The sequence below is a fragment of the Moschus berezovskii genome, chromosome 25 (assembly GCF_049115385.1).
Source record: "Moschus berezovskii isolate FMDL1 chromosome 25, NW_MosBer_1.0, whole genome shotgun sequence".
Classification (NCBI taxonomy): domain Eukaryota; kingdom Metazoa; phylum Chordata; class Mammalia; order Artiodactyla; family Moschidae; genus Moschus; species Moschus berezovskii.
This window is the reverse complement of record NC_142484.1, coordinates 5,863,901-5,891,534: the sequence shown is the minus strand read 5'-3', so window position 1 is coordinate 5,891,534 and position 27,634 is coordinate 5,863,901. Positions and strand designations below refer to the sequence as shown.

The following is a 27,634-nucleotide window of genomic DNA, read 5'->3' as shown; positions in this document are numbered from 1 at the left end:
GCCCCCCGGAACGCCCTCCGCAGACCCTTACCGGCCGAGACCCGGGGCTGAGACCCGGGGCCTGGCTTCTGCCCTGGCGCCCGTGGTCGGCACCGCTGCTTGGCGGCGCCCCTCGCCCGTCCCCGGCGCGCGCCAGCCCCGCCGAGGTTGCGATGGCTGCGAAGCAAGGCCGGCACCAAGGCCGACGCCCCGCCCCGCCCCGGCGCCGCCCCGCCCGCCGGGCCCGCCCTCCCTGCCGCCTGCGCCGCCGCCGCCGCCACTGCCGCCGGGGGCGCGGGGGCTGCGGTGGGCGCAGCTCCGGCGCGGCGCGGACTGGAGGCGAGGGGGCCGCGCCAGATCCCCAAGCCGAGGGGGTACTGGGCCGCCCCAGCCGCGGCCTCCCGCCCGCCCTCCCGGGATGCGGCGCTGAGGCCCAGCATGGCAGGCCCGGGTCCCACCTTCCCGCTGCATCGGCTCGTCTGGGCGAACCGGCACCGCGAACTGGAGGCCGCGCTGCACAGCCGCCAGGTGAGGAGGCCCACCGGGTCCCGGGGCCGCCCTCCTGTCCCCCCATCCCCAAATCTGTGGTCTCCATCCCGGAGGCCGCCCGCCCTGCTCCCTCTCCCGGGAGGTCCAGAAGCCCAGGTCACCTGCCCCTCGAGCTTGGGCTCCTGGCCTCGGGGCTCCCAGCGCTTGGCCGGGCCCTGCCGATCTCCCACTTCTCAGCCTCCAGCCTCCGAACTCGCGCTGCACCACCCCTGAGCCCAGGCTGAGAAAAGCAGCTTGGTCCTGGCCCCCAAGCTAGTCCTGACTCTTGACGTCAGCGGCTACATCTCTACCTGAGCAGACGCCCCCCTCCACTGGGCCCCCAGCTCTGACCCTGGCAGAGGGCAGGAGAGGTGGGCAAGCCCTTCCCACCTGCCTGCCTCTCTTCCCTTGCCAGGATGCTCAGACCACTGGTGCTATTTCCACCGCCTGGCTGCAGTGACTCCCGCCCCTGTTCATCCCCGCGGCCTCCTTGCCCCGGCCTCTCCTTACTTGCCCTGCTGTGTCCCATCTCCCCCAGCACGACATTGAACAGGAAGATCCCCGGGGGCGCACCCCACTGGAGCTGGCCGTGTCCCTGGGGAACCTGGAGTCCGTGAGAGTCCTCCTTCGACACAATGCTAATGTGGGCAAAGAGAGCTGTCAAGGCTGGGCAGGTACTGCAGAGGCAAAGAGGGGGTTCCTTGAGACTGGCAGCAGGGGGTGGTGTGGGGGAGTGAGCGGCTGGGTCTGGGCTGTCTAGGGAACGCCCCTCAGCCGCCCGGTGCCCCCAGTCCTGCAGGAGGCCGTCAGCACTGGGGACCCTGAGATGGTGCAGCTGGTACTCCAGTATCGGGACTACCAGAGGGCCACGCAGAGGCTGGCCGGCATTCCGGAACTGCTCCACAAACTCCGCCAGGTGCAGCAGGGCACGGAGGTGTGGCCCGTGCGGGGAGCATGGGGTACCGCGGATGGGGCCATGACAGATTCTGCAGGGTCACCCCACCACGCCTGGCCATGGAAGGACACCCAGCCTGTGCAGCACGCTTTCCTGACCCTGTCAGTGGGGCCCCTCCCTCTGGACCCCAGCCCAGGGTCAGGCAGGAAAGAGGGGCATCCCGGCCCCTGTGGATGACAGCGGGCCCTTGGGGAGGAAAGCCTTTGCCAGCATTGAAGTTCCTCTGTGATGTTTCTTCTCCATGTGTCTCTGTGGTCCAGCTCACCCCCCGCCCCAGCCAAACCCTGCCCAGGAAAGAGTGGGCCTAAATAGGTCTGCGAGTCCTCAAGCTATAACCACCTGCAGGCCAAGGGGCCAAGGCTCAGCCCCACCACTAGCCTGCTAACGTGCCAGAAATCTCAACAGAGCTTTAGGTGGTGGGTCTCCTGGTTCATGCACATTTCCTGGAAGGAGGATTTCATCCAACCTAGCAGATTTGGCCTGGACCCTCATCCCCCCTTCTCAAAGCACATGGTGGGCAGGGGGAGGAGTGCCCCACTGGGAGAGTTCACTGCCTTGTGCCCTCCACTCCAGGGGTTAGGCCCAGAGGGGGTCACTGTGTCTCCTTTTCAGATGAAGACTCTGGGACCCAAAAGAGGAAGACGCACCCTCAGGCCCCCCAGCAGGCAAATGGTGGGCTTGAGCTCGGCCCCCAGGCCTGCAGATGCTGATAGCCTGAGGACCTGTTTAGGCCGCACGTGGCCCACCCTTTGCTGGGCAGAGTTTGGCTGGGGTGGGGGGTGCGCTGGACCACAGAGACACATTGAGACCCACCAAGGGGCTGGGTGCCCCACGGGGGCTGGCCCCCTGCTGCAGGCAGAGAGGGCCCTGACTGGCGCTCTGGTCTGTCTCAGGCCCCCGATTTCTACGTGGAGATGAAGTGGGAGTTCACCAGCTGGGGTGAGTGGGGACCTTCACCCCACTTCGCTCCTGGGGGACCCGGGGTGGGGCCTTGGGGAGGGCCTTGGGGAAAGAGCGCTGGTGACCTCCGTGACCCCCCCGCAGTGCCCCTGGTGTCCAAGATGTGCCCGAGTGACGTGTACCGCGTGTGGAAGCGGGGTGAGAGCCTGCGGGTGGACACCAGCCTCCTGGGCTTCGAGCACATGACTTGGCAGCGTGGCCGGAGGAGCTTCATCTTCAAGGGCCAGGGTGAGCTCGGGGGGCAGGGGGTCTGCGGCAGACCAGGGCCCCGGGCCTTCCTGTGAGGACAGTGCCGTCCTTTGTCTAATGGAGGTGGGGTGGGGGGACCCGGAGCCTGAGGCCACAGCCGGCAGCAGCGGGCGGCTGAAGGGTCCCGGGGGGGCCCCTGCGGCCGCTGTCTGGGCCTCGCACTGATCGGTCACCCTCATGCCGGTGTGCAGAGGCTGGAGCCTTGGTGATGGAGGTCGACCACGACCAGCAGGTGGTGCACACAGAGACGCTGGGGCTCACACTGCACGAGCCCGAAGTGCTGCTGGCCGCCATGCGGCCCAGCGAGGAGCACGTGGCCAGTCGCCTCACCGCTCCCATCGTCTCCACCCACCTGGACACTCGCAACGTGGCCTTCGAGAGGTCAGTTGGGGGCCTGGCCACGCCGCAGGCAGGGCTCTGGTTCAGGCCTCTGGGAGGCTGAGCCACTGGCAGAGGCCTCTCGGATAGGGCAGGGGGTCACCGCAGGCCCAGTGACTCGTGGACCACCTACCGATCTGGAGCCTGTGACACCTTCAAGCCCCCTGCATGCCTGTCTGTACTGGCAGCGGTCTCCCGGGGAGGAAGCTAGGTCAGGATGTCCCCAGTTTCCTGACTTCTGACCTCACATGCTTCCCCATGAGACAAGAATTGAGGCTATGGTCCAGGGCAGCTGTTGGCACCAGAGCTGGCTTCTCAGGGATGTGGGTGTGTCTAGGCCGGGGTCCTATCCCCCCAACAACACGTACCCCAGTTCCAAAGCAGACTTCAGAAACACTTTAAGAAGAAAAAAACAGCTTTCTTGAGATAATGATTTTATATACCATACAGTTTACCTGTTTTAAGTGTACAATTCACTGATCTTTACGTGATCTTTACATTCAATTCACAGGTATGTAACCAGCACCACCATCCAACTTTAGAACATTTTTGTCACCTCAAAAAAGAAACCCTGTCCCCTTTCATCCACTCCCATCCCCTTATCCCCGCCCCCAGCTAATCTACTTTCTGTCTCCATAAATTTCCCTGGTTTAGATCTTCATGTGAATAGAATAATACAATATGTGCAGTCTTTTGTCACTGGCCTCTATGGCTTAGCATAATGGTTTCAAGGTTTATCCAAGTTGTAGCATGTAACGACTTCATGCCTTTTCATGGCCAGATCCATTGTATGAATACCCCACATTTTGTTTATCCATTTGTCCACTGACGGACCTAAGCATTAGTTCCACCTTTTGACTGTTGACTCTTGGAATTGCTAGGTCATGTGCTCATTAAACACAGATGTTTAATTGTTTGAAGAGCTGCCAGACTATTCACTGAAGGGGCTGTGGCATTTTACATTCCCATCAGCAGTTATATGAAGGTTCCAGTTCCTCCACATCCTCACCATCACTTACCACTCATTTATTTCTTTATTTGGGGGTTATCACCATCCTGGCAGGTATGAAATGGTATTCATTGTGGTTTTGATTTACATATCCTTAATGACTAATGGTACTGAGCAACTTTTCATGTCATATGCTTATTGGCCATTTGTGTATCTTCTTTGAGTGTCTATTCAGATCCTTTGCTCATTTTGCAAATCAGGTTATCTTTTTATTATTGAGTTACAAAAGTTCTTCAGGTATTCTGGATATAAATCCCTTATCAAGTACATGATTTGCAAACATTTCTCCCATTCTGTGGGTTGTCCTTTCACCTTCTTGATGGTGTCCTTTGAGACACAAAAGTTCTTAATTTTCATGAAGTCCAGTTTATCTATTTTTCCTTTTGTTGCTTGTGCTTTTAGTTTTATATCTAATAATACTTTGTTGTTAAATCCAAAGTCATGAAGATTTTCCCTTATGTTTTGTTCTGAAAGTTTTCTGGTTTTAGATTTAACACTTAGCTCTTTGATATATTTTGAATTAATATTTGTATATGGTGAGAGGTGAGGGTTCAGCGTCATTCTTTTGTATGTGACTATCCACTTCTCCCAGCACTATTTGTTCAAAAGACTATTCAGTTCAGTTCAGTTCAGTTCAGTCGCTCAGTCGTGTCCAGCTCTTTGCGACCCCATGAATCACAGCACGCCAGGCCTCCCTGTCCATCACCAACTCCCGGAGTTCACTCAAACTCATGTCCATCGAGTCGGTGATGCCATCCAGCCATCTCATTCTCTGTCGTCCCCGTCTCCTCCTGCCCCCAATCCCTCCCAGCATCAGACTCTTTTCCAGTGAGTCAACTCGTCGCATGAAGTGGCCAAAGTATTGGAGTTTCAGCTTCAGCATCAGTGCTTCCAATGAACACCCAGGACTGATCTCCTTTAGAATGGACTGGTTGGATCTCCTTGCAGTCCAAGGGACTCTCAAGAGTCCTCTCCAGCACCACAGTTCAAAAGCATCCATTCTTCGGCGATCAGCTTTCTTCACAGTCCAACTCTCACATCCATACATGACCATGGGAAAAACCATAGCTTTGATTAGGCAGACCTTGGTTGGCAAAGTAATGTCTCTGCTTTTTAATATGCTATCTAGGTTGCTCATAACTTTCCTTCCAAGGAGTAAGCGTCTTTTGATTTCCTCGCTGCATTCCCATTAAATGGTCTTGGCACCCTTGTGGAAAAATCAGTTGACCAGAGACAAATGGGTTTGTGTCTATATTCGCGATTCTATTCCACTGATCTGTATGACTCTCTTTATGCCAGTACCACACTATCTTATTAATCACACATCGCTTTGTAATAAGTTTTTGAAATCAGAATATGAGTCTTCTGACTTTGTTCTTCTTTTGCAGGATGATTTTAGGTATTCTGGGTGGGTCCCTTGCAATTTCATATGGATTCCAGATTCAGTTTATCTGTTTCTACAAAGAAGTCAGGTGGGATAGTGTTTGTGTTGAATCTGTAAAGCAGTTTGAAGAATAGTGCCATTTTAATAATGTTAAGACTTCTGCCATGAACATAGGTTATTTTCCCATTTTAGATCTTTAATTTTTTTTCAGTGATGTTTTATAGTTTTCAGAGTGTTTTGCACTTAGAGGAATAAATTTATTCTAATTGATTCTTTTTGATACCACAATAGATTATTTTCTTAATTACATTTTGAATTGGTCATTGCAAATCTATAAAAATATATTGGAGTTTTGTATACTGATCTTATATCCTGCAACCTTGTCAGACTCATTTTTTTAGTTCTAAAGGGTTTTTAGTGGATTCCTCATGATTTTTTATATGTAAGATCATGTCATTTGTTAATAGTTTTACTACTTCCTTTCCTATCCAAATCCCTTTTATTTCTTTTTCTTGTCTAATTGCTTTGTCTGGAACTACCGGTAGAATGTTGAATGGGAGTGGCAAGAACAGACATCTTTATCTTGTTTCTGAGCTTAGGGGGAAAGGTCAGTCTTTCATCATTTAGTATGAGGTTAGTTGTAGGCTTCCCTTTATCAGGTTGAGGAAGTTCCCTTCTGTTCCTTGTTTGTTGAGTGTTTTTATCATGAAAGGGTTTGAGTTTTGTCAGATGCTTTTTCTGGGTCTATTAATATGACCGTATGACTTTTATTTTTATTCTATTGATATGTGTTGTTCAGTCACTCAGTCGTGTCCCACTCTTTATGACTCCGTGTATTGGAACACACCAGACTTTCCTGTCCTTCAGTATCTCCAGAGTTTGCTCAAACTCATGTCCATTGAGTCGATGATGCCATCCAACCATCTCATCCTCTGTCGCCCCCTTCTCCTCCTGCCCTCAATCTGATGTTGAACCAATCCTGTATCTCTGGGATAAATTTAGCTTTGTCATGGTGTATAATTGTTTTCATATATTGCTAGATTTGGTTGGCTAGTATTTTGTGTCCATATTCATAAGAGACAATGTTTTATAGTTTTTTTGTACCATCTTTGTCTGTCTTTAGTATCTGGGCAAAGCCTCAGAATGAGTTAGGCAGTGTCACCTCCTACTCTATTTTTTTAAGAGTTTGTGAATAATTGGTGTTAATTCTTCTTTAAAAGTGTGGTGGGAGTCTTTGGTGAAACTGTCTGGGCTGGGCTTTACTCTATGGGTAGTTTTTTTGTTTATTTTTATTTTTACTACTTCAATCCCTTTTCTCATTACAAATCTATTAGATTGTCTATTTCTTGAGTTAGTGTTGGTAGTTTAGGTCTCTCTGAAAGTGAAAGTGAAGTCACTCAGTCGTGTCTGACCCTTTGGGACCCCATGGGACTGCCAGGCTCCTCCGTCCATGGGATTTTTCCAGGCAAGAATACTGGAGAGGTTTGCCATTTCCTTCTCCAGGGGATCTTCCCGACCCAGGAATCGAATCTAGGTCTCCCACACTGCAGGCAGACTCTTTACCATCTGAGCCACCAGGAAAGCTCTAGGTGTCTCTAGCATTTGTTCATTTCATCTAAATTATCTCATTTGTTGGGGTACAATTGTTCAACATATTGTTTTATTTATAATCCTTTTTGCTTCTGTAATGTCAGTGGTAATGCCCTCTCTCTCATTTCTGATTCTGGTAATTTGAGTCTTCTCTCTTTTCCTGTCAATTCCGTTGATCTTTTCAGAGAACCAGCCTTTGGTTGGATCAGTTTTCTCCATTGTTTTCCTATCCTTCATTAATTTTCACTCTGATATTTATTATTTCCTTCCTTCTGCTTGCTGTGGGTTTAGTTTGCTGTTTTCCCAGTGTCTCACTATGGAAGGTTAGGTTACAGCTATTCATCTCCCTGTGAGCATTGCTTTAGTTGTGTCCCACAAGTTTTGATATGTTGTATATTCACTTCCATTCATCTCAAAGTATTTTCTGATTTTACTTTTGATTTATTGTTTGATCTGTTGGTTATTTAGGAGTGAGTTATCTTTCACATATTCATGAGTTCCCTTTTTTTTTTTTCTGTTTTTAATTCTAATTTCATTCAGTCATGACTGGAAAACATCAGTCTGTCAGTTCATTTGCTCAGTTGTGTCCTACTCTCTGCATCCCCATGGATTGCAGCACGCCAGGCTTCCCTGTCCATCACCAACTCCTGGAGTTGGAGAACATACTTTGTATAATTGCTTTCCTCTCAGTTTTGTTGAGGTTTCTTTTATGGCCGAGCATATAGTCTGTCCTGAAGGATGTGTATTCTGCTGTTGTTGGGCGAAGTGTTCTAAGGACATATATCAGGTCTAGTTTATACCGTGTTCAAGTCATCTGTTTCCTTGTTGATCTGCCTACTCGTTCTTTCCCTTCTTGAAGGTGGGGTTATAAAGTCTTCAACTATTATTGAGTCAGACATATTTTTATTTTTAAATTTTTATTCTGGAAAATTTAAAGCACATAGACTAGTATAATGTACTCATCACTCAAACTTTAACAAGTATTAACATTTTGCTTTTTTTTTTTTTTTTGCTGTACTGTGCTGCATGCAAGATCTTATTCCTTGACCAGGGACTGAACCCATGCCCCCTGCAGTGGAAGCACTGAGTCCTAACCACTGGACCACCAGGGAATTCCCAACATTTTGCCAATCTTGTTGAATCTACTCTGCCACAATTTTTTCCTTTTTTCTTTTCCTTTATTTTAAAGCACATCCCAGATGCCTTATCAATAGTACATGCATCTGTATGTGACTATAACAGATAAGGATGTTTTTAAACCGAGCCCCAACACTGTTAGCAAAAGTGAACAATTCCCCAGTACTTCCTAGTCCTCAATCCTCTGTTCATTTGTCTGAACTGTCCAGGCAGCCTCTTCAAGGTTCCTGTGTGTTTCACAGTGGGAAGGCTAATTGGAGGGGTCTTTGGAAGGGACGACTTTGGCCAGAGTTGGGAGGGTGTGAGTCCTCTGGCCAGAGTTGGGAGGGTGTGAGTCCTCATGACCTCCTGTTTGGTCTGTTTCAGGAACAAATGTGGTATCTGGGGCTGGCGGTCTGAGAAGATGGAAACCGTTAGCGGCTACGAGGCCAAGGCAGGAGAGCCTAGTGGTGGGGGCTGGGGTAGGAGACGAGGCCCAGGAACTCTGCCCCTTCTCCGCATCCACCCCGTGTGGAGGGAGAGACTGAGCAGTCCACGGGCTCCGGAAGCCCCGTGTGGCCCCTGATGAGCCCACTGGGATCACCCACAGCACAGACCCCCATACCCAGATCGCCAAGATGAAGCGAGGAGCGTTTCCCCTCATTAGTGACTCCCTGGGGTTCAGACCCCACCGCCTCCACTGTGGGGAGCGAGATCTCACCTGTCCTTGGAGACAGGACGCCTTGGGTCCTGTGCTAGTGAGGCTGAATGTGGGGAACAGGCTCTGAGCCCCCAGCTCCCCCTGTGTCCCCCCTGCTCCCCAGGTGTACAGTGCCACCAACGTGGAGCTGGTGACACGCACACGCACGGAGCACCTCTCTGATCAGGACAAGGCGAGGATCAAAGGTAAACCCAGGTGCGCCTGCCCGCTGCCCAGTCACACCATATTGGGGGGGATCACCCTTGTGTGGTGTCAGGGCCAGAGTGTCTGGGCCAAGCTGGGAGGCGTCCCCATTCCCATCTACTCTGCCTCCCCCTACCCAGGAGGCTCCCAGGGTGGAAGGTGGGTGTGGGCAGTCTGGGAGCAGTGGCCCCAGGTCCCCTGATGGGCTCCACCCCTTCTCCTTAGGGGGGAAGACTCCATTCCAGTCCTTCCTTGGCATGGCCCAGCAGCACTCCTCCCACAATGGGGTGAGCCAGGGCTGGGGGGCGGGTGCTGGGGGCCGGCTGGCAGGGGCCACTGGGCAGGGCCAGGCCAGCGCCTCTGGAGCACTAAGCCTAGTCCTGGGGCCCATGCAGGCTCCTGTGCAGCAGGCAGCCAGCCCCACAAACCCCACAGCCATTTCCCCCGATGAATACTTTGACCCCAACTTCAGCCTGGAGTCGAGGAACATCGGCCGCCCCATTGAGATGTCCAGCAAAGTACAGAGGTGAGGTCTGGGGGCTGGTTGCAGGCTTCCCTGTGTGCCCCCAAGCCCTTGTAGATTCCCCTCACACACGGGGCCCCCTGGAGTAGGGGGATCATTCACCCAGCCAGCTGCCTTCTAGACTATTCCCTGGGGGCAGGGGCCTGGCTTTGGCTACCATGGTCCTCAGCACCCAGCTTGAGGCTTTGCTTAGAGGCCTGGTCGCTCTTCCTGGTGAATGAATGGATGGCTTTCTGTTCAACTGAACGAACACCTGCTGGGGGCCAGCTTGTGGCAGAGGGGAAGGGCACAGGGCTCTCACACCTCCTGGCTTTGGAGCCCAAGGGATCATCTTCCCCTCTGAGAGTCTAGATCCCCCTCAGTAAAATGAGAAGTCGCATTTGACCATCTGCTCACAAGGTGCTGGGAGGCCCTGATGAGCTGTGAGTTCTAGCACTTTCCATGGGCCCTGCACTCTCCCTGGAGCTTCACGTGGGCTCCCTCAGCCAGGGACTGGTTTATGACCCTAGTGGTACAGTCCTAAACTGTGTGTGTGTGGGGGTGCTGGACCCCAGAGGAAGCGATGTGCGAGGTGCTGGCTGTGCGCTGAGGAGGAGGATGGGCCAGACTGAGTCTGGGGCCTGGGGACAGCTCGGACTCTAGGGCCAGAAGGACATAAGCCCCCAGGGGAAGCAGGCGGGGGCCACTGAGCAGAGAAGAGGGTCCCCCAGGTCAGGCGGAGAGTGTGCGTAGAGGCAGATGTCCAGAGTAGGTGGGCCTCAGCAGAGGGGCCCCCAGAGGTTCCTTGACCCGCATCCTGCGGCTGGCCGGGCAGGTTCAAGGCGACGCTGTGGCTGAGTGAGGAGCACCCGCTGTCCCTGGGGGACCAGGTGACGCCCATCATAGACCTGATGGCCATCAGCAATGCTCACTTTGCCAAGCTGCGTGACTTCATCACCCTGCGCCTTCCGCCCGGCTTCCCGGTCAAGATTGGTGAGAGGGTGGGCGGGGCAGCAGGAGGGTGCCAGGCGGCACCTGTCCCCCCCCGCACCTCCCCCGGGGAGTGGCGGCAGGGCTGGCTCAGGCTGCCCATCTCCGCACAGAGATCCCCCTCTTCCACGTGCTCAACGCCCGCATCACCTTCAGCAACCTGTGTGGCTGCGATGAGCCCCTGAGCTCAGTGTGGGTGCCGGCGCTCGGCTCTGCTGTTGCAGCTTCAGGTACTGCAGCGGGCAGGCCTGGGGCCGTGAGGTTCGCTCGCCTCTGTGTGCCAGGGAAGGGGGCTGAGCACGGCCCCTCTGCTGCACCCAGGGAGCCCCTTCCCCTGTGAGGTGGACCCCGCTGTGTTCGAGGTGCCCGAGGGGTACAGCGTGGTGGGTGCGGAGCGCAGCGAGCCCCTGCGTGACGAGGATGATGACCTGCTGCAGTTTGCCATCCAGCAGAGTCTGCTGGAGGCGGGCACGGAGGCGGAGCAGGTGGGGTGCGGGCCGGGGCCGGGCCCTGGGTGTGGGCCTGGGTGGCAGAGGTGACAGCTCAGGGCTCTGGCTGCTGCAGGTGACTGTCTGGGAAGCCCTGACCAACACCCGGCCTGGCGTCCACCATGCCCAGGCCACGGCCTACGAGGAGCAGCTTCAGCTGGAGCGGTGAGCTCGGTGGAACCTACCAGGGCCAGGTCTCAGCCCTGCCCTGGCTCATGGGTCCTGCCAGCCCTGGGGGCTCTTGGCTGGTGGGGGGTAGGGAGTGGGGAGGTGCTGGCCCCAAGACCCCACACCCTCTTTGAGGCCACGCTCCATCTTCAGGGCTGCCCACCAGGGAGGGCGGCAGGCATGAAGCCTGGGGAGACAGGACCCTGCCTTGTCTCTTGTCTCCGGTCTTCCGGTCCCAGCCTCCCTGCCCTTATCTGCGCCCTCCACAGCCGTGACCCAGCCCTTGGTCTCCTCCCCAGCCTTAGCTCTAACGGGTCTGCTCTCCCCTCTCATGCCTGGCCTGGAAGGGCCCTCCAGGAAAGCCTGCGGATGTCCACAGGGCCCGGGGGTCTGGGCTCCCCACACAGGACACCCCCCACCCCGGCTCCCCCCAGCTTTGAGGAGCAGCTTCGCCTGGCCCTGGAGCTGTCCTCGCGGGAGCAGGAGGAGCGGGAGCGCCGGGGGCAGCAGGAGGAGGATGACCTGCGGCGGATCCTGCAGCGCTCACTCACCGAGCACTGAGCCCCGCCCTCGGGAGGCCGTCTGTGCTGCCCCCCCAGCCCACTTTTGTAATTTATTTATTTATAAACACTCAGCTGCTGGGCTCGGGGGCCTGGAGCCCTAGACGCGGGGAGCTGGCCTTGAGACCAAGGTGGAAATAAAGAGACCCTCAGCAGCAGGCTTGCTCTGCTCAGTGTAGGGTGGGGGTGGGGGGGCCTGGCGGGGGGGACCAAGGCGAGACACTGTGGGTAATGGCTTTAGGACTTGGATTTGAATCCTGACCGTTGCCACCCTGGCCTGATTCCTCAACTTTAAATGAGACCCCCTCCAACACTCAGGGCAGCTGGGAGGGTAAGATGTCAAGCGCCCTCACTGGGTAGGTGCTCCGTGAATATCAGTTCCCCTGAGGCCGGTCCCACCTGCTGGAGACCCGGGGCTTTCCTGGAATTCGGGAAGGGCAGAGGCTGGTTCTCCATGTGGCTCGGAGGCGGTGGCCCCGCAGCCCAGGCCTGGGTTCCTGCCCCTACCTACCCTGGCAGGTTCGACTGCAGTCACAAGTCACTTCCCTCTGCCGCGGCCCTGAACTTCCTCAGGCCCGCCCAGCTTACCTCCAAGGTGGCCCCGAGGACCCCTTGTGAGCCTGTGGGTTCCTTCTAAATCCAGCCTGACATCCCCTGAAGCCGAGTGGAAGTGCCAAGAGCAACCAGCAAAAAGAAAGAAGTCTGGGGTGCCTCCACTTAAGACCCACCGTGTCTGGTCCTCTCCAAGACCTGGGTCCTCAGCCCTGCCTCCCTGGGCTCCACCTCTTCGGGGTAACGGGATGGTTGAGGCCCAGAGCACAGCTCAGGTGACCCAGCCGGGCGGAGCCGAGGACGGGGCGGGGCGCCTCCTGGGAGGAGGGGCGGAACCCTGGAGCGCTGCGCAGGCTGCCTTTTCCCGCCGCGGGGCCCGGCGCCTCACCTGCGCCCGGCCCCGCCCGCAACGTGCTTTGAGGGGCGGGGTCGCGGCGGAGGGAGGGGCGGGGGCCACTGCGTGCGGGCTCCGCGGGCCGGGCTGGATGGGTGTGTGGCCCTTTAAGGTCCGCCCCGAGGAGGTGCCAGGCCCTGGTGGCGCCGGACTCTCCTTCCTGGTCCTGCGGGGCAGCGACCGTCTGTCCGCGGGGCGACGAGGGAGGGCGCCGCGCCGTACCGGCCCAGGGGCCCCCGGCCTGGCCCCATGGCCCTGGTCACAGTAAGCCGCTCGCCCCCGGCCAGCGGCCACTCCACGCCTGTGGGGCCCACGGTGAGTCTGGCTTGGCTGTGGTTCTGCCCACGCAGTTGGCTACCAGTTGGGCCTGGGGGAGTGCTTGCTGCCCACGGGCAGCCTCCCCTCAAGCCTGGGGAATGTGCGGAGGGGGCCTTCACGTCTCAGGCTGGAGAGGCTTGGGGGAGATCTTGAGGCAACCAGGAACTCGGACCAAGGCAAGATCCGGAGCCCCGAGCGCCCGCGGAGGCCCTACCCCGCTCTGGGCCCAGACCGGGGCCAAACCCTCAGGCATCTCCAGCAGCGCTCCCCCTCCCTTACCTCTGGCTGCCGGCCTGGACCTGGGCCCGGCTCCGCGTGTCTCCACGTGGAAAGTGGACTGGAACATAAAATGATCTGACACCTTTTTTGGTTCCCTTCCCCACTGCGGGGGGGGGGGGCGGGGCGGGGACGAGGGAGGGGGGCAGATCCCTGCACCCCCAACCCCAGCACCCTGAACCTGGGGAGCAGTCCTTTCCCACCACTTCACTCTGCCCTGGGGGCTGCCTTCTTAGCAGGACCAGGTGTCCCAGCACAGAAGCCGGCTCCAGAGAAGGTGAGCGCCTCTCCCCACACACGCACCTCCATCCAGCCACCAGGGTTGGCCACTGCCCTCTGGGAGGACTCACAGCCAAAGCCAACTACTTAGTATGTGGGGACAGAGTTGCTAGTGGGCACGGCTGACTGCCTTTGCTTCCATCTTCCCCCAGTCAGTTGAGGCTCCTTCATCCATTATCCTGGACCTGGCTCTGGCCAATGGTCCCGTGTTATGGGGCAGGATGGGACAGCAGGGCCTGAGGACTCCTGGGGCCCCACCAAGTTCACAGTTACATATTGAGTTAGGCAGATGGGAAGGGAAAGTTGGACTCGAGGCTTGAGAGCTGTCAAGGCAGTGGTTCCCAAAGCACTGAGGCGGCATCACCTGGGAACTGTGTAGGGATGCACCTTCTCAGGCCTCCCCTCCAGGCCCACTGACTCTCTGGGGATGGGGGCCAACACCTGATTTAACAAATCCTCCAGGCAGTTCTGGGGGGTTGACTCTCCTGTCCTGAGGGGTGGGATGGGCCGTCACGATGTTACTTTTCCCCTGCTCCCCTGCCAGGCAGAGCTTTGCAGTACTCCGAGGGGCTGTCCTGGGACTGCAGGATGGAGGGGATGATGGAGATGCCTCCAGGCCCAGCCCAGAGCCAGCAGAGGAGCAACCCGGGGAAGGGCAGCCCCACGGGGACCAGACAGACAATGGGCACGGGCCCCCGAGTCCTGGCAAGCAGGAGCAGAGTCAACACCTGCACCTCATGGTGGAGCTGCTGAGGCCACAGGATGACATCCGCCTGGTGAGGGCCCCATCCAGAGCCCTCTAGTCCCCTGAAAGGGGAGAGAGCCACTCCTCAGGTGGGAGGGGAGAGTGGACCAGAACCAGTGTGTGTTTGGAGAGCAGTGATGTGAGGGCAGGGGGCACCCTGGGGAGCATAGAGGTTACCCAAGCTGCGATTCTGCTGTTTCAGCTAGAGTTGTTTTAACAGGCCGAGGTGGTGTCTTCAGGTCTCTAGAGAGAACTGGGAGAGGATGGGGAGGTTTGTCCCACGTGAGCCTATAGGGCAAGATTAGGACCGAGAGCGGGGAATTACCCAGAGGCGGGTTTCTGTTCAACCAGCAGAAGACCTTCCTGACCATGTGAGGTGCCCAGAAAGGGACTGGTGCTCAGGGGGGCCTGCTGAGCGCCCACCGTGGGCTGGTGTCCTGGAAGGGCCCACGTGAGGATGGGACACAGGCGGCAAAGTGAGAACCAATTCCTGAATGCCTGTGGAACATCTCACTGTCTACAGCAAGATGGGAAAAACGAGACACAGTCTTTTGTAAGGCAGAATTAATTCCACGGAAGCACCACCCTTTATTGTAAGATTGGGTCCTTAATATTTCTTTGGTAACAAACATTTCTCGAATCAAATTATGGTAATGGCAACTGGAAAAGTATTTTTTAAACTTCCTTCCTAGCAGGAAAAAACAAAATGGGTGATCTGTCATGCCCACGCTCCCCCTTTTTTTCCCCACATACATCCCCTTTGAGAAAACTCTTTAAACATTTAAATGGACCATGAAATCCCAAAGCTGGGAACCACTAGACTGTAACCACTGATCTGGTATCTGGGGAGGGAGGGGTGGGTGCAGAGGGAACAGGTGGAGGTCTGTTCCCGACCCAGATGTGTGTCAGGTTGGGATGGGGAGAACAGGGCCCCAGGGCCACTGTGACCCTAGGCTTCTTCCTCCCGGTCTTCCCCAGGCAGCCCAGCTGGAGGCAGCTCGGGCCCCCCGGCTCCGCTACCTGCTGGTAGTTTCCACCAGAGAAGGTCTGAGCCGGGATGAGACAGTCCTTCTGGGCGTGGACTTCCCTGACAGCAGGTGGGAGCAGGGGAAGGAGAAACAGGAGGGCCTGGTGGGGAGGCGCTGGTGCTGAAAGCCGGCCGCTCGCCCTCTGTCCCCACCAGCTCCCCCCGCTGCACCCTCGGCCTGGTCCTGCCTCTCTGGAGTGACACCCAGGTGTACCTAGATGGAGACGGGTAAGAGGTGTCACCTGGAGGGAAGGGAGAGGAGAGAGGGCCAGAGGGTGAAATAACCAAGTGTGATGTCTGCCCGGGGGTTGGTACTGGGGAGCACCCGTGGAACTCCAGGCTGGGCCTACTCTCGGCTCCACCGGAGATCCACCCGGTGAGCCTGGGCGAGTCACCTAACTTCTCTGGGCCTCAGCTGCCCCGCATTTGCAAACAGGTCTTATTTTGAAGCTCAGGTCTTATTTTGTATATGTTTTGAGGACCAGCCTGGTAAGGTGGCTAGTGGGTAGGCCTCTTGGAGGCGCTGTTCTTGAGCCAGGTCCCACCCCACCGGGTCTCCCACAGGGGCTTCAGCGTGACGTCCGGGGGGCAGAGTCGGATCTTCAAGCCTGTCTCCATTCAGACCATGTGGTAAGGGGCATGGCTCCACCGTGGCCGCAGGGTCAGGGGAGGGCTGCTGGGAGGCCCGTGTGACGCGGCCTCCCCTCTGTCCCAGGGCCACGCTCCAAGTGTTGCACCAGGCATGTGAGGCAGCTCTCAGCAGTGGTCTTGTGCCAGGGGGCAGTGCCCTCGCCTGGGCCAGTCACTACCAGGACAGGCTGAGCTCGGACCAGAGCTGTCTCAACGAGTGGATGGCCATGGCCGACCTGGAGTCCCTGCGGCCTCCCTGCGTGGAGCCCAGCCGGTCAGTCCGGGGAGGGGGCTTGGGGGGAGGTGCTGCGGCAGAGAGGGAAAGGGGCCCTGCACTGACAGGCTTGGGTCCCAGGCCCTCAGAGCAGGAGCAGATGGAGCAGGCGATCCGGGCCGAGCTGTGGGAGGTGCTGGACACCAGTGACCTGGACAACGTCACTTCCAAAGAGGTGGGCCGGGTGCGAGGATGAGTGGGGAGCTGGGCCCTGGGTGGGGGCCCTCCGGCTGGGCCTTCCCCTTTAGCGCTCCTCCTGTCTGAGCTGTTACCACGTGCCTGGCCTCAGCTTCTCTGCCGTGACAGGACTCAGTACTGTCCTCAGAGGCCCCAGAGGGGAGGGTGGGGCGTAGGAACCTTGCAAGGCGCCCCAGCCTCACCTCACCCGCCTGCCTGCAGATCCGCCAGGCCCTGGAGCTGCGTCTGGGATGCCCTCTCCAGCAGTACCGCGACTTCATTGACAACCAGATGCTGCTGCTCATGGCCCAGCAAGACCGGGCGTCCCGCATCTTCCCCCACCTCTACCTGGTGAGCTGCAGGCTGGGGGTGGGAGGTGGGGATGGCCAGAGCCGGCAGAGACCGAATGACGTGCTCTCCCTGTTCCCAGGGCTCAGAGTGGAACGCAGCAAACTTGGAGGAGCTGCAGAGAAACAGGTAGGGTTTCGAACCCTCTCATCCTCCGTCTTCCCCAAGGGGAGACCTGGCCAGAAACTCCCAGAACCCTCTCTGCAGCTGCTAACTCTGCTTCCAGCTCCTCCCTGGGGCTGTTCCCCTCCTATGGGCTCAGGCCAGGACGGGGAATAGCTACTTTGCTGGTCTGCTGGCAGCTTCCTGGTCCCCTCTACCCTCTCCCCGGCTGTAAAGCAGGAAAGCCCCTCTCTGCCTGACCACGTCTCTTAGAGAAGGAAGGGCCCCTCTCCGGCTGCCTGCTCCTGACACTTCAGTCCCTTGTCCACCATGGGCTTTTGGGAAACCTATGACAAGGGTCATAGGTTTTAGCTATTGCACATCCAGCCAGGCTCAGCTGAGCTCAAAAGCCCTTCTCTGGGGACTTCCCTGGAGGTCCAGTGTTAAGACTCTGCACTTCCAATGCAGGGGGTGTGGGTTCGATCCCTGGTCAGGCAACTAAGATCCCACATGCCATGCCGCACAGTACAGCCCCATACCCCCCCAAAAAAAGCCCTCTCTAACTGACTTCTGATGATAAGATAAGGACTTGTGCTGCAGATGACCTGCAGCTACCTGGAAGCGAGACAGGGGTAAGGGAGGACCGTACTCAAGCCCAGTGGGGTAAACCAATCTGCTCAAGGTCACAGTCACCTCCTCTTCCCACCGCAACTGTACCACCCCACCACACCCAAGCGCCCAGGGTGCGCTGGCTCCAGGTCAGCCCGGCTCCTGCCTGGCTACAGGGTGAGCCACATCTTGAACATGGCCCGTGAGATCGACAATTTCTACCCTGAGCGCTTTACCTACCACAACGTGCGCCTCTGGGATGACGAGTCAGCCCAGCTGCTGCCCCACTGGAAGGAGACACACCGCTTCGTGGAGGCCGCCAGGTAGGGCCATGCCACCCCACCGCCCACCCCACCTCAGCCCTCTGCTGCCCGTGCCCGCCGCCTGCCTGCCCTGCCCTCCGCTTTTCTGGCCCTCAGGGCCCTTACTTCCTTTCCCCTCTGCTCTGGGAGGTGAGCCCGCGAGCTGCCCTGCCCCCACACGGCACAGCGACGGGTGGGGAAGGGGAAGCTGACTGCGTGTGGCTTCCACAGGGCGCAGGGCAGCCGGGTGCTCGTCCACTGCAAGATGGGCGTCAGCCGCTCGGCTGCCACGGTGATCGCCTATGCCATGAAGCAGTATGGCTGGAGCCTGGAGCAGGCTCTGTGCCATGTGCAGGAGCTCCGGCCCATTGCCCGCCCCAACCCCGGCTTCCTGCGCCAGCTGCAGACCTACCAGGGCATCCTGACTGCTAGGTACGCGGTAGGGGGACAGGGAAGGGGGCATGGGGCGGCCGCTGCGGGTCGCCACTGGGTCAGGAAGCTGACTCAGGGCCCCCCTCGCAGCCGGCAGAGCCACATCTGGGAGCAGAAGGCGGGTGGGGCCTCCCCAGAGGAGCCCCTGGCCCCCGAGGTCTCTACACCATTCCCACCTCTTCAGCCAGAACCGGGGGGCAGTGGGGAGCTGAGTGTCATGGGGTCAGAGGACAGCCAGGCAGCCCCAAAAGAAGCGCCTGGGTCGCGGCCCCGTATCAACCTCCGTGGGGTCATGAGGTCCATCAGCCTCCTGGAGCCACCCTCCGAGCTGGACAGCCCCTCCGGCGATGCTGACCTGCCAGAGGTAAGGCTGCGGCCACAGGAGGAGGCAGGGTGGGGGCCGAGAGGAGGAGGGGGCAGATGGTGGGAAGATGAGAGAGTCCAGGACTGAGGCTTGGCTTGACCCTGAGCAGGGGGCTCTTGAGCAGGTGGCCTGTGCCCTGGTCTGTTCCTTTTCATCCCCTCAGAGCAGCGGAGGAGACACAGGGAGGACAGGTGAGCCCCGCTCTCCACGGGAGCGGGAGCGCAGCCTTGGGACAGGGCCATCTGGCCGGCTCCACGGCCGAACAGCCCTAGGCTGGCGGCTGCAGGCAGCTCTCAGCCTGAAGACGGAACTTGCTTCCTGAGGCTCAGGGCTGCCCAGACTTGGGGGAGCATCCTCCCCAGGCCAGGAGCTGTGCAACCAACTGCTGAACCCAGATGGATGTGGACGGCCTCAGCACCCCTTCCCAAAGCGAAGGGGCAACCCATGGAAGGATGGGGGTGCAGAGTGGTCACAGCACTTACAACCAAAGTCGCAGCTGGATAGCTGAGCACGCTCCCTCCCTCTGCTGAGATCTGCAGGGCACAAGTCTAAGACCAGAAGCTGGCCCCTGCCTTGGGAAGTCACCCCCTCTCCCCACCACGTGACTTGCACCCAAGGTGGCCAACCCGGAGGAAAGAAAGACAGCTCATCTCACAGAGGATGGGGACATTTGGGAGAGGCTTCCTGGAGGAGGTGGCACTGGGTGTGGAAGGCGGGGGAATAGATGGTTGATGGGGGTGTCAGTGTTCCTAAAGGCAGGGTGTCCTCACTCAGCACCCAGCTCAGGGCCTGGCATGGAAGATGTGTCCCTGTGGCACATGGGACTGACTGTACAAAGCAGTGGGGGCAAGAGGAGGAGAGGGGGCCTAAGAAGGGCTTCTGGGGGCAACAGAGGGGCAGGTGAGGAGCAGGGGCAGGAGGCCTGGGGTGCTGCTTTCCCTCCTAGGGACAGCTGACCTGTGAGTAGCTCAGTGTTTCTGTATTCACTCAACAGACATTCTGCATCTACCCTTTTCACGGCCCTGCCCTGGAAAGACTGCCCCTGACTCTATAGTCTCACTCTTCCAGGTTTTCTCTTCAAAAGAATCTTCAGATGAGGACCCTCCTCAGCCCTTCCCTCAGCCCTCTAGCGCCAAGGGAGGCCGGCAGGTCCGCAGGGGGCCTTGGCCTGCCCTGAAGTCCCGCCAGTCTGTGGCGGCCCTCAACAGCGCCGCCCTGGTGGCCAGCCGAACCCGGGCCTTGGAGGAGCAGGGGGACGCCGGCTGTCCGTGCACACCCAGGCACCAGAAGATTGTGAGGCAGGCCAGCGTGGACAGCAGTGGGGAGGAGGGCGAGGCGTGAGCCCTCACATGTGCCCATGCCCCCTTAGACACAAGTAGAGGCGCCCGCACACAGCTCCTGGGGCGAGCACCCCTCAGCCCTGCCAGTCTGTTCACAGTCCTCTTTGGAGGAGGCCGCAGGCTCCTGTCACTACAGCCTCAGCGCTGACAGCCTTAAGTCTCCGACCCACATCCACCTCTCCAAGGGCTCAAGATTTTCTCCATATTTGGGGATATGGTAGAGACTGAAGGTGCCTTTGTGGGCAACAGTACCCTAGCTTCATTCTCAACTGCTGCCTGAAACACACACTTGAAGCCACAGATGTAAAAAACAGTTTCCCGGTGCAGAAAGGCTCAGGCTACCTCCCTCTCCCACTCCCCCGAGCCCTACCATTTCATTCCTGGGGCCCTCCAGGGAACCAATGCCCCCACCCCCAACAAAGGCCGAGAGTAAACTCAGTCCTCAGTGCCCAGAGCCCTCCAATGGGGCTGGCAGTCAGCCTGCCTCTCACGCCCCTTAAGTGCCCTGAGTCTGCTGCTGCCCCAGCGCCCTCACCAGCACTGCACCGGAGCCCAGGGCACCAGGCCGAAGAGTCTTCTTTGTGCTTCATGGCCTCTGGCCAGTTTTTCATAGTTAATAGTATCTCGCTTTGTACTCGGAAATAAAAAGCATTTTCATACCATCTTCAATTTTATGATAAAACCTGTCAGTCCACTCTTTCTCTGGTTACACGAGGAGGCTGGCCTCTCATTACCCCTTCCAGTTTCCTCACAGTTCCCAGATGTCTCGTGACAGGCCCATGTAGGCAGTGGTGTGTTTGGGGTGGGGTGGGGTGGGAGGAAGAATGGGGAAGAGAAGAGAGGAGGCCGGAGCTCTCTCCCTCGTCTCCCAGGGCAGGGCCTGCACACACCCCCTCAGGCAGGTCAGCAGGGGAACGAGTCCACTGGGCAGGAGGTGCTGACGCTGTCGGGGCAGCGGAAGGGAGTTACCTACGAGGAAGTGGAAGCTGCCAGTGCCTATCTGGACCGGACCGAGCCTGTCCCGGAAACTAAGGTTCCTTTTGGACACTTGCTGCTAGTTCCTGAGCACACTTAGGGTCCCAAGAATCTTCCTGCTACAATGCAAGAGAGCCTCATGTTCCAAGCCAGCCCACCACTGCCAGGGAAGAAGGAGCCATTTTGGGCCCTTCCCTCTGCTGAGGGGTTCTTTCTGTTCAGTTACAGTGTTCAAGAAGAGTAGGCAGGTCCATCGTTGTCGCTTCTCTCCCTGCTTCCCAAGATAATATAACACGGTGCCCTATAACACTAGTTTGGTTGGGGGCGGGTAGTGGGCGGGTGCAACTCCTTCCCTCACAGCAGACCTCACAGATGGGAGCTGGTGGCAAATGTTCTTGTTAATTGAGACTTCATGCTCAGTTCTGCGGAGAAGGCAATGGCAAGCCACTCCAGTACTCTTGCCTGGAAAATCCCATGGATGGAGGAGCCTGGTAGGCTGCAGTCCGTGGGGTCGCTAAGGGTCGGACACGACTGAGCGACTTCACTTTCACTTTTCACTTTCACACATTGGAGAAGGAAATGGCAACCCACTCCAGTGTTCTTGCCTGGAGAATCCCAGGGACAGGGGAGCCTGTTGGGCTTCCGTCTATGGGTCATACAGAGTCGGACACGACTGAAGTGACTTAGCAGCAGCAGCAGCAGCAGCTCAGTTCTGGGAGTGAATCTCTCACCCAGACCCTGGCTGGACCCCCAGCACTGCTCTAACCCTGGTGGACAGAGACTTGGGTTCTAGCCCGAGCTTTATCACTTGCATGTTACTTCACCTTAAGTCTTTGTTTCTTTCTGTAAAACAAAAGGATTAAACTGGGAAATCCCTAGGCTTCCCCCTCCTGCTTTGATATTTTAACAATACACATCACCTGTACATTGACAGAATTCAGCCTCAACGTGCTGTCTAGAAGAGGAATCAATTTCTGTGGGTAGCAGGTTCAGGGTCACAAGGTGAGGTTCAGAAAAGCTAGATCTGACTCTAGATCCACTAGGCTGATCCACCTTACTGAGCCGAGAGGGTGTTGCCTGTCTACAAGCAACCATGGTTCTCACCCAGGCTGCCCTTTCAGCAGTCCGAGGCCTAGGCTAGGGGGAAGTGGGGGTGACAACGTCGGGGGGGGGGAGCCAAGGCCAAGCCCTGCCCTCCTGAAGTCTGTGCAGCTGGGAAGGCAGGATCTAATCAGGAACTCAGAGCTGTGGGGCCCACCATAATCTACGGAGGACTCTGAGAAGTAAGAAATCACCACGTGGAGAAACAAAAATTGGAAGGGAAATTATCTGCATAAAAAATGCAGATAAATGATTAAGAACTGTATGTATACTGGGAATTTCCTGGTGGCCGAGTGGTTAGGATTCCAGGCTTTCACTGCTGGGGCCTGGGTTCAATCTCTGGTTGGAGAGCTGAGATGCCTCAAGCCAGGTGGCATCCCCACCCACCGCGCCAAAAAAAGAACTATATGTATAGATAAAGATCACACAAATTGCTAAAGGGGCAAAAAATACAGTATTTTTAAAAAATATAAAATGAAAATAGCGTCTCCATCTGATCTTGCCCTCCAATCCTTCATAGGCAACCACTGTTACCAGCTTGAATCCCTCCAAAAACATTCCATGCTTAAGTCATCTACTATATTTGTATATTCTTTTTAAAATATAAATTAAATCATTATTAACATTCTGTATTTTGATAATTTTTTTCATGTCACAGAGAGTTGCACATCAGTAAGCTCTGCCTCATTTTAAAAATAACCACACATATCCTCTTTAATGGAATCCATCATTATTTAAGTGGTCATCTATCAATGGTGATTTGTTGTCTTGTGTCCATTTCAAGTAATGCTTAATTACCCTTGTATATACTTTCTTGTGTACAGTTCAGTTCAGTCGCTCAGTCATGTCCGACTCTCCGCGACCCCATGAATCACAGCACGCCAGGCCTCCCTGTCCATCACCAACTCCCGGAGTACACTCAAACTCATGTCCACAGAGTCGGTGATGCCATCCAGCCATCTCATTCTCTGTCGTCCCCTTCTCCTCCCGCCCCCAATCTTTCCCAGCATCAGAGTCTTTTCCAGTGAGTGAACTCGTCGCATGAGGTGGCCAAAGTATTGCAGTTTCAGCTTTAGCATCAGTCCTTCCAAAGAACACCCAGGATTGATCTCCTTTAGAATGGACTGGTTGGATCTCCTTGCAGTCCAAGGGACTCAAGAGTCTTCTCCAACGCCACAGTTCAAAAGCATCAATTCTTCGGCGATCAGCTTTCTTCACAGTCCAACTCTCACATCCATACATGACCACGGGAAAAACCATAGCCTTGACTAGACGGACCTTTGTTGGCAAAGTAATGTCTCTGCTTTTTAATATACTATCAATGTTGGTCATAACTTTCCTTCCAAGGAGCAAGCGTCTTTTAATTTCATGGCTGCAATCAGCATCTGCAGTGATTTTGGAGCCCAAAAAAATAAAGTCTGACACTGTTTCCACTGTTTTTCCATCTATTTCCCATAAAGTGATGGGACCAGATGCCATGATCTTTGTTTTCTGAATGTTGAGCTTCAAGCCAACCTTTTCACTCTCCTCTTTCACTTTCATCAAGAGGCTTTTGAGTTCCTCTTCATGACCACTAATTTCATAGGAAATATTTCTAGAATCGCTGAAGCAGACGCTATATGCATTTTTAAATTGTTCCCATTTTTAAAATTTATTTTTCTTTTTTAAAATTTTTATTTATTTTTGGCTGCTCCGCCTGGCAGGTGGGATCCTAATTTCCCGACCAAGGATGGAATCCACGCCCCCTGCACTGGAAGCACGAAGTCCTAACCGCTGGACTGCTAGGGAAGTCCCACTACGTGCATTTTTAATTCTAAAAGGCACTACCTAATTTCCTTACCAGAAATTGCACTAATTTACAGAGAAAGGGAATGCCTGTTTATGTTCTTAAAGGACTGTCCAATCTGCACATCAATCATCTCATATAAACCTTGCAACACTCTCAAAGGAGAAATGGGAGCCATTATAATTATCACCCTTTTAGAAATAGGGAAACCGAGGCCCGGTAGCTCCTGAGCCAGCTCCCACCTCCACATCGTTCTCCCTCCGGCGGGCCCGGCTCGGCCCGGCCTGGGACGAGTCACCAGCCAGGGCATCCCCTCCTCAAGACGAAACGCTACGAAGACCGCGACCCCACCTCTTCACCTCGCCTCCCAGACGCCTCAGATCCGCGGCTACCAAGAGAAACTACCTTTCGGCCTCCACGGCCTCTCAGCACCCAGAAAGGGCCCAGGGCGGCGGGGGAACCTGGCGGCTCAGAACGGACTGCAACGCTGGGGCGCCATCTTGCGTCCGTTCCTCTGGCCGCCGGGTGACAGTCTGGAAACCACATTTCCCAGTGTGCCTAACGCCTTCGCGCAGGCGCGAAGTCCCCCCCGCCCCGTTTCCATAGGAACCTCACCCTACCGGGTCCCGGCGGCTATCTTCTGAGGAGAGTCAGCTGTCGCTCTCTCTGTTGCCCCGACGCCAGGACCGGGTCTATAGACTGTTGAGGGGGCAAAGTAGGAGCCTGAGGAAAGAAGACCAGGTGGCCCTGCCTCCGGGCTGGGGCCAGCGCTTTCCGATTCTCCTCAGCGTCCCGGCGTCCTGGGGCCTCGGCGTTCTGAGGCGAAAGGGCTCGCGTTGGCGAGACTAAGTCGAGCACTGGTCTGCGCGGGCCTGCTGGTCCCACTCAGCGCTTTGTCACCCCCTGCCAAGAGCCTGCGCGCCGCCGACAGGTATTCCCGGGGCGCGGGCCGGTGAGTTGATGATTGGCGCCCCAGGTGAAGGTGCCGGTAGCATCCGGCAGGATAACGGACGCCCCCGGAATTGGACCCGCTCTGCCTGTGATGGATCGGGGACCCGCGCTCAGGGCTTCACGTCCCCTTCTGTGAAATGGAGCTTGGACTGGTACTCTTGTGCACATTGCCATTCCGTTGCAGAGCAGTTCCTGGCTCTGTGAGACCCAAGGAACATGTCCCTGTATCTCTCTGGGGCCAAGTTTCCTTTCTCTAAAGTAAGGAGATTGAAGCAGATGATCCCTGAGGTCTCGTCTAGCAGGTTTGGGGTCATTGTCCCTCATTGCAGACCAAATGCAAAAAGGGAAAAAAAGGGGACCTGTATGGTCCGGACAGGAAGAGCCAGAGACCCTTGGGTTTGTGACTTTGGGCAAAGTGGCTACATCTCTTGAGGCTCAGTTTCCTGATTTGCAAAACTGGGGGTAATGATAGAACCATCTCAGATTTTTGATGGTTAAAATGGGAGTGAGTTTTTAGCCTACCTGTAATAATTGCTGTATCCCATCCCAGCCATCAGTTCTGATACTTTCAGAAATATTCCTTAGCCACTGTGAGAACTTAATTTTTGGAGTCACTTTCTCCTAGGCAGGATGGTTTTATAGGCTGATCCTGATGGGAAAACCTAGGCATTCTTACCCAAGGCTGGATGCTCAGGGCTGGTATATCTCTTCCCTTCAGCCTCATTACAGCACAGAATCATGAAGCAATCTTGAGGACCAGTGATGGACACTCCTTTGGCTCTTGTGGCTTTTGTGTCATTCTTGGCTCTTCTTTTTCTATGGCCCACTCTTCCCCAGAGATATTTCTCTCCCAGCTCTGACCCACCTGGGAGTGGGAACCTATGTACCACACCAAAAGATTGTTGAGACCAACAGCTGCTGCAAAGGAATGAGGCTGGCTCAGCAGCACCATCTTCAGGCTGGCTTCTAGGCCCTGCCTTCCACAGGCCCGCCTCGGGCTGAACTTGTGCCAGGAGCTGATGCTGAAGCGGAACACTCAAAGCAGCTGTCCAGTGACCTGGGGAGTGGAGAACTTCTTTAGGATCTGGGATGGAGCTGTTACTTGAGGAAGGCAGAACAGAGAAGATTGAAGGGAGAATGGCCTGAGGACAGGACAAACCCTCCCAAGTCTTGTTTAGATATCCCCCGGGACCCTCTGTTGCTCAGAGGACATGGTCATCCTCTGAACAAGGAAGCTGGGGAGAGGTTAAGTGGGTACAACCAAGGAAGGGATGGACCACAGCTGACACTCCATTTTCTCACTAGCTGTGAGGTGGTGCAGGACGTCTGGGGGCCACAAATGCTCCTTTTCCTGGAGATGTGACCCAAAGGGAGCTGTTACACCATCTTCCTAGTAACGTGTACACCCACCCTGGGATCCTGCGCGTCCCCTCCGTCCTGCTCCTCCAGTTTGCTCTACTGCACTGGCTGCAGGTAAGTGCCTGCTGGGTGTGTCAGGATTCCTGTGTAGTGAAGTGCCCTAGGAAGCCTTAATTACTCCAGACCTCGTGCAGCTCAGGGCCTGCCTTTATCAACCTAATGCAGGGTCATGGTGATCTATTGCAATTTACAACAGCTGAAAAGTCTTATGACTTTCTCTTTCCCATCTGAGGGATATTGAGTTTTTAGGTTTAGGTCAAAGAGCCAGTGGTAGCACTGAGACCAGGGGTCTTTCTACAGCCTTGGCTGTCACTGAAGGCGTGCCATCTGCCTCCTGGTAAGGCCACAGTCCGAGGCTAACCTGCAGTTAAACCAGAGCTCTCCTTCCTCCCATTTCAGCCAGAATTCCCAGTCCATTTTCCCCAGTTTTCCAGCCCAGCTTCTTTGTCATTGAGCATATTTGACCAGAGCCTCTCACTCTCACATCCTTGCAAGTTGCTGACTTGTTTCCGTGGCGTCGCACCAGTGCTGGCAATTCCTCTCCTTTCTCTACTAGACTTGCTGGTTCCCAGGCAGTGGCCCTGGAGGGTTAGGACATTTTCGGGAATTCTGTATCTGGGCTTGAATACGAAAGCTGTCTTCCCAATGGGTGGGGAGGCAAGTTGGTAACATCTGCCCAGTGGGATCCCCTGGCCTGGGCAGTGATATCACCCCCCACCCCACTGGCACCCCTCAGTGAGCCTTGGAGGTAAAGTTGGGGAGGCAAGAGTGGCAGGGAGGGGCATACAGAGCAAGCCCTGGCTAAAGCAAGGCCCCACATGCTGGCCTAACTCAGGGCAAACATAATTGTGGAGGTTGGGTGACAGTTTGGGTGAAGGAGGCTGCCCTGGAGGCTGGCATGGATAAAAAGAGCTGATTGTATGCAGCCTACATTATTGATCTTCACAGAGCCTGAAATAGCGTGTAGCTGGGCATGTCTTCACGCCACCTGTCTCCGCAGGCCGTGCTCTGCTGTGCAGCTCATCTCTTGGTTTGGAGAACTGGCTCTGAGACCTCTGACTTTCTCCATGGCTTCCACTCTCACTGGTGGCTCAGCTCAATGCCTTGTCCAGTTCTGGGCACAGTCTGATTGTCTCTGTGTCCCAAATGTTCCTGTGCTAGACTGAACTCTGCCTCATGAGAATGTCCACTGTCCTGCCGACCCCAAGCTTTTATTTCCTAAACAGAAATGGGAAGTTGGGGAAACTGGGAGGCTGAGTGCCATGCGGATAGAGTAAGTGGTTTGGGAACAACAAATAGAATTATTTGAGTGTCAGTGGGATGACTGATCTGGTCGGCAGAGATCCCCCCAAACCCCAGTACTGCTCAGTGCCCTGTACGGCGGGTGTGGCTGGCTGGAGCAAGGCCTACTGGCTCTCCCTGCAGCCAGATATGCTTCAGGTGATCGCTGCTGCCCCAGCCACCATCCTGCTG

At 56.1% G+C, this 27,634-nt stretch overlaps 2 protein-coding genes across 7 annotated transcripts; both read left to right on the top strand.

Annotated features, from left to right (window-relative positions):
• The first annotated feature begins 262 nt into the window (after positions 1 to 262).
• On the top strand, positions 263 to 11,918 carry ANKRD13D (ankyrin repeat domain 13D). 3 transcript variants are annotated; one of them, XM_088832450.1, is made up of 15 exons: positions 263 to 507; positions 1,046 to 1,181; positions 1,299 to 1,423; positions 2,356 to 2,401; positions 2,507 to 2,650; positions 2,863 to 3,052; positions 8,536 to 8,602; positions 8,973 to 9,054; positions 9,278 to 9,339; positions 9,448 to 9,578; positions 10,390 to 10,547; positions 10,658 to 10,774; positions 10,866 to 11,029; positions 11,109 to 11,197; positions 11,558 to 11,918. In XM_088832450.1, the coding sequence occupies exons 1-15, from the start codon at positions 418 to 420 to the stop codon at positions 11,862 to 11,864; spliced, it is 1,908 nt and encodes a 635-aa protein (XP_088688576.1). In that variant the 5' UTR covers positions 263 to 417; the 3' UTR covers positions 11,865 to 11,918. The 3 variants fall into 3 exon arrangements, with proteins under 3 accessions (XP_088688576.1, XP_055271386.1, XP_088688575.1); XM_055415411.2 differs by having other exon boundaries at positions 264 to 507; positions 11,548 to 11,918; XM_088832449.1 differs by having other exon boundaries at positions 264 to 507; positions 1,299 to 1,441; positions 11,548 to 11,918.
• Positions 11,919 to 12,044: 126 nt separating this feature from the next.
• On the top strand, positions 12,045 to 20,591 carry SSH3 (slingshot protein phosphatase 3). Of its 4 annotated transcripts, none has more exons than XM_055415408.2 (14): positions 12,045 to 13,021; positions 13,537 to 13,577; positions 14,124 to 14,355; positions 15,303 to 15,421; positions 15,508 to 15,579; positions 15,916 to 15,981; positions 16,067 to 16,255; positions 16,337 to 16,430; positions 16,655 to 16,783; positions 16,863 to 16,909; positions 17,668 to 17,814; positions 18,025 to 18,225; positions 18,316 to 18,589; positions 18,753 to 19,800. In XM_055415408.2, the coding sequence occupies exons 1-14, from the start codon at positions 12,956 to 12,958 to the stop codon at positions 18,909 to 18,911; spliced, it is 1,836 nt and encodes a 611-aa protein (XP_055271383.2). In that variant the 5' UTR covers positions 12,045 to 12,955; the 3' UTR covers positions 18,912 to 19,800. The 4 variants fall into 4 exon arrangements, with proteins under 4 accessions (XP_055271383.2, XP_055271382.2, XP_055271381.2 ...); XM_055415407.2 differs by having other exon boundaries at positions 12,051 to 13,021; positions 13,540 to 13,577; positions 19,658 to 20,591; XM_055415406.2 differs by having other exon boundaries at positions 12,052 to 13,021; positions 19,658 to 20,591.
• Positions 20,592 to 27,634: the final 7,043 nt, after the last annotated feature.